Genomic DNA, 13,801 nt, shown 5'->3' with positions numbered 1-13,801 from the left:
TCTTCGTAAAGGATTTTTTGTTTTTATATCTTAATATAGGTTTTTCACCCACAACCAGTTCAATATTTTCATCTTTTAAGACAGACCAGTGTTTCCTAATGACCTATGTAATTTGACTAACATTATTACTACAATGCATAGAAAATTTCAACTTATTATGATCCCATGGATTTACTGTGTTATTACCCTACTCCGCAACAGATGCTGAAAATTAAGGTCTAGCTTCCATCGCTTTAGGCACTGAACACAGGATCTCTTATGCAACCCATGTCAGCAGCAAAATCTTAACTGAGCCAGCAGCAAAAACTAATGCAGCCATTGGCTAGACACTTCCTTGTGGTGAACTATGTGCTGTCAACTGTGTGCACCTACAGTTCAGAAGCTGCAAAGAAACAAATGCAGAGGCATAACAGGATAGAGGATAAAAACTGCAGACCCACCAATGAAGGTTCCCTGATATCCAATTATCAAATGTATGCTGCATAAACCTGAAATGGTACTCCCAAGTCACATTTTCACCCCAGCTGAAACCTACTTGTAAGGCTTATTCCTATCAACCACACTGGAGACAATGCACAAGATGAACCTAATGAAAATCTTCTCTAACAGCAGAGTTTGCTTTACATAAAATCCCAATTCCTTACAAAGGTGGTCTCAGATTAAACTCAATCATGGCATTCATGCTTCAATAAGAAACAGTTGCTGGCAAAAATCACCATCCGATCCAACTTTGCCTACACACACATATATATATATGGGTCTAGGTTAGAAGATCGACAGCCGATATAACCGACAACGGATTAGCGGGCGCCAGATGATCGACACTCGGAAGACCGACGCTACGGATGAACATGCCGACGCCAGGGATAGTGAGTTGGAAAGAAGGCTGTGTGAGTATGCTGTGGTGACGGACATTAGGGTGCGAGTAAGGTAAGTGTGGATAGTGACAGTCTGTGGGGATAGGGGTGGGTTAAGTGAGTTAGGGTTAGGGCGCGGGTTAGGTAAGTGTGCGGTAGTGGTATTTTGTGGGTTAGGGGCGGGTTAAGTGAGTTAGGGTTAGGGCTGGTTAGGTAAGTGTGCGTAGTGGTATTTTTGGGTTAGGGGCGGTTAAGTGAGTTAGGGCGCGGGCTAGCTGAGTGTGCGATAGTGACGGACCTTAGGGTAAGGGTTTGGGTTAGGGTTGTACATAGTTGTGTGTGTGAGGTTTAGTGTGGGTTTGTGAGGATTTTGGTGTGCTTGTGTTCTGTGTGTGGTTTTGGATAAGGGATGTGTTTTGTTAGTTGATTGTTGTTATTGTGGTGTGTGCAGTGTATGGGGTTTCGTGTTTGTGGACCGTCGGTTACTTGTTTGTCGGGCATGTGAGGTGTCGTGTTTATGGTTTGTCGGTAATGTGGTGTCGATGTTTCTGTTGTCGGTGAAAGTGGCTGTCGATCTTATGACCTAGAACCATATATATATATATATATATATATATATATATATATATATATATATACATACATACATACACATACATAAATATATATACACACACACACACACATATATAAATATATATATATATATATATACACACACACACATATACACACACACACACACATGTATATATTACCACTGATCTGCATAGGTATCATTTTAAGTGTTTCCCTTATTGTAAACTCACAGTCCTGCTTTACAAAATGTCCGCACAAGGAAGAAATCTGAAAATGAATTCTATGACAAGATATATCCTCTCAAGTTTTTTTTTTTTTTTTTTTAAAACACACATTTGTTAATCGGTAAGCTCACTGGACTCAAATATCTCATTCAGGGCTGACAACTGGAAACACTGTCTGAGTAAACAACTTCCTCAGAGTCACACAGCAGGAAAGGTGAAGTGGAAGGAATCAAACAATGTCCCTTGGGTACAGGAAGCAGCTTGAAAACAGCTCAGAGCTTTAATCTTCTGCTCTTTGGGACAACTATGTGTAGTAAGACGAGCACTGTAAACTTCTGAAATCTGAAGTAAAAATAATTCAAGAAATGTAATGGCAGCATGTAAATCAACAGTCAATATTTGACAGTAAAATATATACAAAAAATTACTTCACATACCTTCTCTGGCTTCTTTTTGGTTTTTAGCTGTAAACTGCTCTGCGAGTTTGATCTACGTTGTGGTCTTTGCTCATCGAAGCCTTCATAGGGGACAAAATCTGCAAAAACGTAGGGAAAAGGCTTTGCATAAACAAAATTCTAAAAGCACAATTTTGTGAGGTTAAAAAACAAAAAAGATGTTTTTCACAGTCAAATTCAATATGAAAATACAACATGCTGCATACTCAAATGTGAATGCATCAAACAGATGCAGTAAAAATACCATAACACACTACTAAGTGTATCACAGCAAAATAAGACCAATGAAGCACATCAAAACAATTTAAGACAACTACATCTAACTATTCTCATTATTTTGTCAGAGAGGGAAATTCTTACCATAACAGCTAATCAGTGACATACCCTTTCCTTCACGGGTGAACTGAGAGGGTTTATCTTCTCCACCAGTCAAAATAATGTTTCAGTAACTTCTCACACTCTGGTAGACAGACAATCCCGTAAAGGCACACTACATGAGGTCAAGTGAATTTACCCGACGTGACTGCCAAATTCATTCATTGGCTATTAGCGCACATCTTCATGCAAACCACAGCACAATAACAAAGATACTGTAGCCCACTGCCGAGTGACACACTAAGCCAGTAATGGTGAACCTTCGACATGCGTGTCAAAGATGACACCACATTTTGGGTGGCACACCAGCATTCACCAACACCAGAGTTATCAAAGAAACTGCTTTTGCATTTGTTGCTTGCGTGAAGTGCATTGCATTATTTTGTGCCAGGAGCGAGATCAACAACACTCTGCAGAGGTAAATAAGTTATTAACCTCAGACTATTTCAGTATACTTTCTCTACAGAGACTGCAAAGAGCAGTGCTGACATTGTTTCCTCGTTGCGGTTACACTTATGCAAAGGGCAAGTAGTCTGCATTTCTAGGAGTAAGCTCTTTCACATTTCTCTCAACTGTCCCTCTTAATCCCTGCTAAACTTTTACACACTGATTATTTATAGACTAATTTGACTTCAGAAAATGTGTACTAATTCATGTTAATTTTTTTCTGTCAGTGTCTCAAATTAATAGTACTAGTAGTTTAAAAAGTACAGTTGTGTGCACTTAACATAAATGTAGACGTTCGAGTGTATTCACTGTTGCAGTCATCACACTTGGGTTATCTGCCTGCAGGGTAGGCCCAGTCGGCCCGAATACCGAAGTCTTGGGATTTCTGCGTTGGATGCTGTTGCCTCTTCCACGATGTCAGGTCATCAGGGGTATAAAACATGCAGCTGACACCATTACATCAGTTTTTCTTGCCCCAGATGTCAGGAGCCCCCAAAATAGTAAACTATTACATGGTGTGGAACACCTCCAGTAAAAAGTAAATACCCCTGCCATAAAAGATGGCCATAAATAGGATAGGTAGAAAGGATAGAGAAAGCCAGGGGGCTGGAGGGAGGGAAAAGTACAGTTGTGTACCTACCATAAATGTAGATGTTAGAGTGTATTCACTGTTGCAGTCATTACAATTGGGTTATCCTGCTGGCAGGCTGCCGCAATCGGCCCGAGTTCCAAAGTCTAGGTCCGGCGTCGGTTGCTGTCGCCTCCTCCCTGACGTCAGGGCGCCAGGGGTATAAAAGATGCAGCAGACGCCAGGTGCCCCTAAAATGGTAGGCTAAATTATGCCAATAAGCATGCATATACAAAAATCAACTTTTCCTTCATCTACAAGCAAATACACCACATAGGTTGTATAGAATAGAGAAGTACAGATAAGTCCCAGCAAGGTAAAAAGGGGGATGGTGGGAGGGTAATCTGGACTGCAACAGTGAATACACTCGAACATCTACATTTATGGTAGGTACACAACTGTACTATGTTCATAGTGTGTCACTGTTGCAGTCATTACAATTGGGTTGAATCCCAAAGCTAAGGTTGGGAGGCTGGTGCTAAATAGTATTAGGAGAGGCCATCAGGCCTTGCAGAACTGCAGTGGTAAAACCTGCCCTGGACTTAGAGTAGAGAGGTAAATGATAGTGCTTTGTAAAAGTATGCACTGAACTCTAAGTTGCAGCCTCCAAGATGTCTTTGGTTGGTACTCCTCTGAGGAAAGCTGCTGAAGTGGCTGCTGCTCTGGTTGAATGTGGCCTAATGCCCTTAGGCACTAATTTGCCATGCTGTGAATAGCAGAAACAAATGCAATGGCCTATCCACTTTGAAATAGCCTGTTTTGAGATAGGCTTTCCTTGTGATCCTGCAGCATATGCTACTAGAAGCTGTTCCATTTTTCTGAAAGCATTGGTTCTGTCCAAGTAGAAGCGTAGCTGCCTGTGAATATCCAAAGAATGCAGAAGTGTCTTACCCTTATTCTGTGGGTTTGGATAAAAAGTAGGCAAATGAATTGTTTGGTTAAGGGCCACACTGGACACTACCTTAGGCATAAATGTACGGTTTGTCCTTGGAGAAACCCTGTCAGGATGGAAAATGATAAAAGGTTCCACAGCCACGAGCGCCTGTAACTCTGAGACTAGTCTAGCAGAGGTAATTGCTAGCAGCAGAGCTGTTTTCCAGGATAAGAACTGTATATCAGCTGCAGATGCTGGCTCAAATGGAGGCAGTGTGAGTTTTTCCAAGACATAGTTGAGGTCCCATGCAGGTATTGGTGCTCTCCTTGGAGGTCTTATGTTTTTGGCCCCTCTGAGTACTGCCTTAGTAATGGATGAGAAAAAATAGGTGGTTCTGTATTGTAATGAGCTGAAATGGCAGAGGCATAATTGATGAAAAGAAAAGGCCTTTATCCAGCATTTCAGTTAAGTATTGCAAAATCTGAGGAATATTTGGAACAGTCATGTCAATACCATGTGCCTTGTTCCAAGCACAGAATCTCTTCCATTTTTCTGCATAAAATTTTCTGGTGCTAGGCCTCCAGGCCTCCAAAATAACATCCATCACTGCTTTAGAGAGAGGTGTATCTTGAATGGCTACATTATCCGTCATTCTGCCAGGTTTAAGGTCCTAAGTTGGCTGTGCAGTATCATACTGTCTTGTTGGGTCAATAAGTGAGGAATTTGGGGTAGTGTCAAAGCTGGGCATTGAGACAAGCTCTTTAGGATTGGGCACCAGTGCTGGCGGGGCCAGTCTGGGGCAATCAGTATCATTTTTGGCTTCTCTTGTCTGACCCTTGAGGAGTACCTTGGGGAGGAGAGGAAGAAAGGCATATACTGTTAGGTTTTTCCAGCTGAAAGATAAGAGCATCCACTTTCCATGCTTGTTTGTGATAAGTCCTTGTGCAGAATCTCTGTAGTTGGCAGTTATGAGGGGAGGCAAATAGGTCTATGCCCAGGCACCCCCAGTTCCTTGTTATGTTGAAGACTTGTGGATCCAATTTCCACTCGTGGGGATCCATTAGGTTTCTGCTTAGTTCTTCTGCCAGAGTATTTATCCTTCCTGGCAGGAATTGTGCTTGCAGATGTACTTGGTAAGTCAGTGCAGTGTCCCACAAGCTCATGGCTAGTCTGCAGAGGGGGTGTGAATGCGTGCCCCCCCTGCTTATGTACCACATGACTGTAGTATTGTCCATCTTTATCAGTAGTTGTCCTGGATGAAGTATATCCTTGAAGGCTGTCAGGGCATTCTAAACAGCTAGCATCTCTCTTTGATTGATATGTAGATGCATGACTTGTGGACCATGTGCCCTGAATACATCTTCCTGCCATATGGGTCCCCCAGGCATAATCTGATGCATCTGTTGTCAATGTCTGCCTGGCTGTGGGTAAGGTGAATGGCTGTCCTGTGTTGAGGTGATAGGCTTTTGCCCACCATCAAAACTCCTTTTGCGGGCAGGGAATGAGGGTAATTCTTGTTTCCAGGCTGTGGCAATGTTGAGTCCAAACACTTTTTAGATACCACTGAAGTTTCCTCATATGCAGTCTTGCATATGGAATTAGTAGTATGCCATGAAGCCTAAAGCTTGCAGAATTTTTCTTGCAGATAACTGGGTATTTGTTGCTAACATTTTGAAATTAGTCAGTTGTCTGTGTTTGTCTGGCGTGAGATAAGCCATCTGGGCAGTTGTATTTAAGCATGCACCCAGGAATATTATCTCTTGAGAGGGTACGAGTTTTGATTTATTTTCGTTTACTGTGTACCCTAGACCGGTTAGTAATCTTTTTACAAACGACAGATGCTGTAGTAAGATGTCCTTGTTCTCTGCTTGAATAAGGCAGTCGTCAAAGTAAGGATAGATTTGTATTACTCTGTCTGCAAAATGCAATTACTGGTGCCAGGCATTTTGTGAAGACCCTGGGTGCAGTAGATAAGCCAAAGGGCACTGCAGAGAATTGGTAGTGCATTGAGCCAGCTATAAATTTGAGGTATCTTCTGCATGACTGTGATTGGGACATGCAGGTATGCCTCTTTTAGGTCTAAAGTCACAAGCCAAGCTTGCTTGCCCAGCATGGGCAGAAGCTGCTGCAGAGTTAACATTTTGAATTTTGGAATATCCAGGTATGTGTTTAGGATAGACAGGTGCAGTATTGGTCTCCAGGCTTTGTCCTTTCTGGATACCAAGAATAGCCTCGAGTCAAATCCTTGTCCCTGTTCTTGCTGTGGTACTTGCTGAATGGCTCTCATGTCCATGAGAGATGAGACTTGTTTTTGTGCCTATGTCCATTGATTGCATGGCCGGTCTGGCATACCGTGTGGCCTTGGCAGGGTGTGAAAGTGGAACCTGTAGCCTTGAGATACGATATTTAAGACCCATTTGTCCTGGGAGATCATATGCCAATTTTTGTGAAAAAAGTGCTAGTTTTCCCCCCAAAGGAGCTGCCAGAAGATAAGTGCTTGGTGCTGGCAAGGGGAAGTCATTGAGACTGTTTCCTGCATGGCTGTGATTTTTCCTCTCCACTTTTGGAGGTAGAAGCACCCCATTGTTTAGGCCTTATGAGCCTTGGGGCTGTGATCTGCCTCTGGGGTGTCTGTATCTGCCTCTTTGTGACTGTCTGACACTGGAAATGACCAATTCTTTGTAGGCCAGTTCCTGCTAAATCTGGGAGGCTGTAACTGTAAGAAATCCTTCACTGTTTGCATAGATTTAGCATTGTCCTCCATTTTCTTCAACACCTCTTCTGCTTTAACACCAAACAAGGTATCATGTTGTAATGGAACATCTAATAGTTTTGCTTTAACATGATCGGGCAGATTCTGTTCTGTTAATCAAGCATGCCTCCTAATGACAGAACCTGTAACTGCGGCCTTGCAGGAGGCCTCTAGAGAATCAAAACCTCATTGCAAAGTATGCTTTCCCACCTGTTCAGCTGCATGCACTAAATCCTGCATTTCGTTGTTTTCTGCACATTCTGAATTTGCCAACATTTTCTGTTTAAGCAGTGACAAGATATTGCTGATATTTAAGCATATGAAACTGACAATTTAAAGCTCTTACAGCCAAGGTACCAGAAGTATATATCTTTTTCCCCCATCTGTCTAGGGCCCTTGAATCCTGATCAGAGGGGATAGGGATTTTTGCAGTGGAAGCCTTAACCCCCTTGGGGCCCTGAGAAATAGTTTCTGGGTCAGCAGGAGGGTTTTTGTAAAGAAATTTATGTGAATAAGGAACCCTGTAGTATCTGTCTGGCTTAATAGGAGCTGGTGGTAGAGAGTCAGGAGACAGACCGGACTCTGAAAATACATCATCTACGTCTAAAACAGGAGGAATAGCAAGGGGCCCTGTGCTGAGGTAAAAAAAAAAAAAAAGGAAGTCTCTGAGCCTTTTCTTGGATTCTGAGTAATCTTGGCTCTCCCAGTGGAAATGCTCCCTCATAGTATGCAGGGTCTCCCCAAAAGAATAATCCTCAGGAATAGAGGCTGAAGTGATAGATTCTTCAGCATCAGAATCCTCATACGGAGGAAAGGAATATTCCTGCTCAGAAGAAGAATCAAAGGAAATGGAAACCTGATCTGAAGATTCATATTCTCTCTCTTGCCTAAGCCTCGTATCAGGAGGCGGATGGGAACCCCTGATCAAAGTAATTAGATTTCAGCCATTTTAAGCATCTGTTTTTTAGGCATGGAGGCCTGTCCAAGAGAATGCTGTACTTGTTTCTTTGTCTTTAAAGCTGCTTTAATCTTTGCCTATGAAGCTGACATTGGTTTTACATATAACTGTGTTGGTCTGAAAACACCCTCAGAAGCCGATGCCTGCTCAGCGGCTCCGGACCCATCTGAGGGAATAGTTTCAGAGTGTCCAATACCTCGAGTTTCCAGTGGCCTAGTCGGCTCCATGTGGGAGTCGGAAGCAGCCTGTGGCTCTGAGGTAGCGGGCGTCAGGGGCTGTGAAAGCGCCTCACTGAGAACCGGCAACAGGCCTAACAGAAGCCTTGTCGGTTTTGGACCTCGGATGCCTGTCCTTTTCTTTTTCTTTGCGCTTTTTATTAACTCCAGTAGTCGGCGGTTCCGACGGCATTTTATAATTGAATCTTCTGCCAAAGTAATGAAATATAAAATCGTACAGACGCTTAACAGTGCGTTGGTTAAATCTAGCACAAAACCGACAACTAGCAATGTCATGGTCAGGGCCTAGGCAAGGAATACAGTAAGAATGAAAATCCTTGAGGTATTTGCTTCCCACAAGAAATACAATTATTAACTTTTTCTGACATCGGTCTGGAGCAAGAAAAAAAGTTTCCCCAACGGAGTACTTAGCTTTAATGAAGACTTCGGATCTCAAATTCGAATTTGAAAATCTCAGGAGTCGGCCACAGGCACTTGTGAACTGCTTTTGCTTCAGGCACCACGCGGCAAGAAAGACTTAAGAAAATGGCGTCGGCTGCATCTTTTATACCCCTGGCGCACTGCCGTCAGGGAGGAGGCGACAGCAACAGACGCCGGACCTAGACTTTGGAACTCTGGCCGACTGCGGGTAGCCTGCCAGCAGGATAACCCAATTGTAATGACTGCAACAGTGAAACACAATGAACATCCAGGACTGCAACAGTGTATACACTCGAACATCTACATTCATGGCAAGTGTACACAACTGTACTATGTTATTCGTGTTTCACTGTTGCAGTCATCACACTTGGGTTGATTCCCAAAACTGAGGAAGGGTGGAGGCAGTCAAGAAGTGTTGGGGGTGGCTAGCAGGCCTTGTAAGACTGCTGTAGCAAATCCAGCTCTGGATTTAGAAAAAATAGGTAAGTGGTAATGCTTGGTGAGGTTGTGTATAGAACTCCATGTTGCAGCTTCCAGGATGTCCCTGGTAGGGACTCCCTGAGAAATGCAGTAGAGGTTTAAGTAGCTCTAGTGGAATGAGTTCTGATCCCCTGAAGGGTAGGTTTTCCATGGTGCTTGTAGCAGAAATGGATGCAGTGCGTTATTCATTTGGAAATGGTTTCCTTCGAAATGGCCTTGCCCTCTGCCCCTTTAGCAAAGCTAACTTGCAGCTGGTCAGATTTTCTGAAAGGCTTAGTCCTGTCAAGGTAGAACCTGAGTTGTCTGTGCACATCCAAAGAGTGCAGGATCCCTTCCCCTTAATTCTGAGGATTAGGGAAAAAGGTTGGTAAATGGATAGATTGGTTTATAGCCACACTGGATACCACCTTGGGCATAAAGGATGGGCTAGCCCTGAGGGAAACCCTGTCAGTATGAAAAATAATGAAGGGCTCCACCACCATTAGTGCCCGTAACTCAGACACTCTTCTTGCTGAAGTAATAGCTAGAAGTAAGGCGGTTTTCCAAGAGAGGAATTTTAACTCTGCTGAAGCAGCAGGTTCAAAAGGGGGAAGTGTGAGCTTCTCCAGTATAAAGTTAAGGTCCCAGGCCAGGGTGGGAGCTCTCCTAGGGGGCCTTAAATTGTTAGCTCCTCTCAGGAACTGTTTGATGAGAGGGTGAGAAAAAGAGAGGTGGCTCAGTATTATAATGAGCTGAGATGGCAGAGGCATGAACCTTAATGGATGAGAAGGATAGGCCTCTGTGGAGCAGCTCTGCTAGGTAATCAAGGATTTGAGGTAAAGTGAGCACAGCTGTGTTCTTTCCTTGAGACTGACTCCAAGAACAATATCTTTTCCACTTCTCAGAAAAAGGATTTCCTAGTACTAGGCCTTCTGGCCTCAACGATGACGTCCAGCACCAGTTTGCTGAGGGATGCTGATGGTGTAATCCAGGGGATAAGCCAGGATGCAAGGTTTAGGTAGATGCAAAATCTGTCCCTCCTGCTGAGACAGCAGAGGTGTCTGATGTAGGTGCCAGGGTGGCACTGCTGTCAGACTGCATAGGAGTGGGTACCAGTGCTGGCGTGGCCAGTCTGGGGCAATAAGGATTGCCCTTGGCCTGTCCTGTTTGATCTTCAGTAGTACTTTTGAAAGGAGGGGCAGAGGAGGAAAGGCATAAATTGAGAGGTTTGTCCCATGTAAAGGATAGGGCATCTACCTTCCAGGCTCTGCTGTGACGGTTCCTGGTGCAACATTTGCTCAATTGGTGGTTTTGGGGAGAGGCAATAAATTCCACCTATGGTGTTCCCCACCTCTGGGTTAGAAGTTTGAATGAGTTGGGTTCCAGTTTCCATTCGTGATGGTCCAGTAGATTTCTGCTCAAGTCATCTGCCAGTGAATTTTGCTTGCCTGGCAAGAACTGAGCTTGTAGGTGCACTTGGTTGCTCAAGGCTGTGTTCCACAGGGCCACGGCTAACCTGCAGAGTGGGTAAGAATGAGTTCCCCCCTGCTTGTTTATGTACCACATAACTATGGTGTTGTCTGTCTTCATCAGGAGCTGTCCTGGAAGGATAAGGTATTTGAAGGCTGTCAGAGCATTCTGTACACCTAGCATATCTTTTTGATTGATGTGCAGGGGAATTTGTTCTGGGCTCCATTTGCCCTGAAACAATTTGCCTGCCATGTGAGCCCCCCATGCATAGTCTGATGCGTCTGTTGTCAAGGTTTGGGCAGCGAGAGGTTGAGTGAAAGGAAGTCCCTTGTTGTGGTTACATGTCTCTGCCCACCAAAGGAACTCTGCCCTTAGACAAGGTATGATGGGAATCACTGTTTCCAGGTCCTGAGAATGCTGACACCAGAGACTTTTTAAGTACCACTGAAGTTTCCACATATGCAGTCTTGCATATGGAATAAGCAGAAGGTATGAGGACATGAACCCTAGGGCTTGCAGTATTTTCCTTGCAGATAGCTGGGTTTTGGTAGCCATTAGTTTGAAATAGTTTGGCAAATGGACCTGCTTTTCTTGAGTGAGGAATGCCATCTGGGAAGTTGCGTTCAAGCTTGCTCCCAGGAATACAATTTGTTGGCTGGGCACCAGTTGTGATTTATTTTCGTTGATGGTGTACCCCAGTGAAGTTAGAAGTCTTTTTACAAATGCCAGGTGCTGAAGCGGCAATCCCAGACTGTCCGCCTGAATCAAACAATCGTCCAAGTATGAGTAAATTTGAATATTTCTCTACCTGCAGTATGCAATGGCTGGAGCCAGGCACTTTGTGAATACTCTGGGCGCAGTAGATAAGCCACAGGGAAGTGCAGAGAACTGATAGTGTATAGAGCCTGCCGTGAAATGTAGATATTTCCTGCAAGACTCCCTTATGGGGATGTGCAGATAAGCTTCTTTTAAGTCCAGGGTGACTAACCAGGCATCCTTGGCTAGCATAGGAAGAAGCTGTTGCAGTGTAAGCATTTTGAATTTGGGGACCACCAGAAAGGTGTTGAGAACCGATAGATCCAGGATAGGGCACCAAGAGCTCTCTTTTCTGGACACCAGGAACAGTCTGGAGTAGAAACCCTGTCCCCTTTGTTCTATTGGAACAGGTTGAATAGCCCTGATATGGAGAAGGGAAAGTACTTGCTTTTGAGCCTCTGTCCATTGGTTTGGAGGAAGATCTGGCAACACGCTTGGGGTTGGCAGTGAGTGGAAGTAAATCTGTATACCTGGTATACAATGTTTAGAACCCATCGATCCTGAGTAATGGACATTCAGTTTTTTGCATGAAGGGTGAGTTTTCCTCCTAGGGGTGCAAGTACTTGGGCATGGCTGGGAAGGATAATTGGAAAGTCATTATGAACTTTTTCCATAAGGGGGTAGCTTACTACTCCCTGTTTCTGAGGTGGGAACACTCCATTGTTTAGATCTCTGTATACCTTGAGACTGTAGTCTTGGTGGTCTGTTTCCCCTGGGTTTGGGCTGAGAAAGCCTGGGAGGGACTGGAAAGGACCAGTTTTTTGAAGGCCAATGCTTACTGAATCTAGCTGGCTGCACCTGTAAGAAACCTTTGACAGTTTGCATAGATTTAGCTTTTTCTTCCATCTTTTTAAGAACAACTTCTGCTTTTATACCAAGTAAACGATCCTGATTTAATGGAGCATCTAGTAATTTTGCTTTGACATGGTCTGGCAAAACTTGTTCCTTCAGCCAAGCATGCCTTCTCAGTACAGACCCAGTGACAGCAGCCCTACAAGATGCTTCTAAGGCATCAAACCCACACTGCAAAGTATGTTTACTAACTTGGTTTGCAGAATGCATTAACTCTTGCAAATCTTTATTTTCTGCACAATCTGGAAGTAACACCATTTTTTGTTTAATTAGTTCCATAATATGTTGCTGGTACTTCAACACGTAAAACTGGCAATTCAAAGCCTTGATGGCAAGAGTTGCAGAGGTATACACCCTCTTACCCCATCTGTCTAAAGCTCTAGAATCGCTTTCTGAAGGGGTAGGGTTTTTGGCTGTAGTAGCCTTAATGCCTTTAGGTCCCTGGGAAATGGTTTCTGGATCCGCAGTAGGATTCTTAGAGAGAAATTTGAGAGAGTCAGGTACTCTGTAGTACCTGTCAGATTTTCTAGGAGCTGGTGGTAAAGTGTCAGGAGTAAGACTGGATTCCATGAAGACATCATCTACAACATCCAGGACAGGGGATATAGCTAGAAGTCTATGCTGAGGCAAACCTAAAAATTCCCCGAGTCCCTTTTTGAACTGAGGATAGTCCTGGCATTCCCAGCAGAAATGCTCTCTTAAGGTATGCAAGGTTTCCCAGGGAAAAATCCTCTGGAGGGGAGGCAGAGGGAATGGACTCCTCTGCATCTGAATCCTCAAAGGTAGATAAGGGTATGTCCTGGTAATCGGAAGGGTCACAGTCATCGGACTCCTGGTCTGTAGAACCAGAAGGAAATTCAAATCTTTGTCTTTTAGCATGGGAAAGTTGGCTTCCCCTAACTAGAGTAATAAGGCCTTCAGCCATTCTAATTATTTGTTTTTGTGGCATGGGAGCTTGAACATGCGCTTTGACATTGGTTTTCTAGGGCTAGTGTAAACTCTGGGCCTGAGAAACTCTGTAGATTTAGTTAAAGATGAAGATGTTGGTTTAATGCGAATACCGGTAGGATGGAATACACCCTCAGAAGCCAGTGCCTGCACAGCGGCTCCGGACCCATCCAAGGTAGAGACATCTGCCGGTTCCATTGTCGAAGAAGCATCTCGCGGCATACCGGACTCCAAATGGGTCTCAGCAGAGGCCTGCGAATCTGTATAAGCAGGCATCAGGGGCTGCAAAGGTGCCTCACTGAGTACCGGCAGACTGGCAACAAGCTTAACAGAAGCTAGTCGGCAGTTTTTGACCTATGCGGTCTGTCTTTGCGCTTTTTCGGAAGATCGGTAGTCATATGGCTTACCAAGCCATTTCGGAAAATGAACAAGCGCAAAAGAATTTAACTAC

The 13,801-nt window shown here is 44.0% G+C and overlaps 1 protein-coding gene across 1 annotated transcript in view; it reads right to left on the bottom strand.

Annotated features, from left to right (window-relative positions):
* KMT2B (lysine methyltransferase 2B) overlaps positions 1–13,801 on the bottom strand; it is a gene marked incomplete in the record, with an annotated part of 4,527,268 nt that overhangs the window by 3,372,446 nt on the left and 1,141,021 nt on the right. Inside the window, 2 exon segments of the mRNA XM_044079325.1 lie at positions 1,865–2,002; positions 2,098–2,195. Of these exon segments, the coding sequence (XP_043935260.1) occupies positions 1,865–2,002; positions 2,098–2,195 (236 nt within the window).

Source organism: Protopterus annectens, chromosome 8.part0 (genome assembly GCF_019279795.1).
Source record: "Protopterus annectens isolate FY-2018-M chromosome 8.part0, PAN1.0, whole genome shotgun sequence".
NCBI classification, from domain to species: Eukaryota; Metazoa; Chordata; order Ceratodontiformes; family Protopteridae; genus Protopterus; species Protopterus annectens.
The sequence above is the reverse complement of the archived record's forward strand: the minus strand, read 5'-3'. Positions and strand labels throughout refer to the sequence as shown.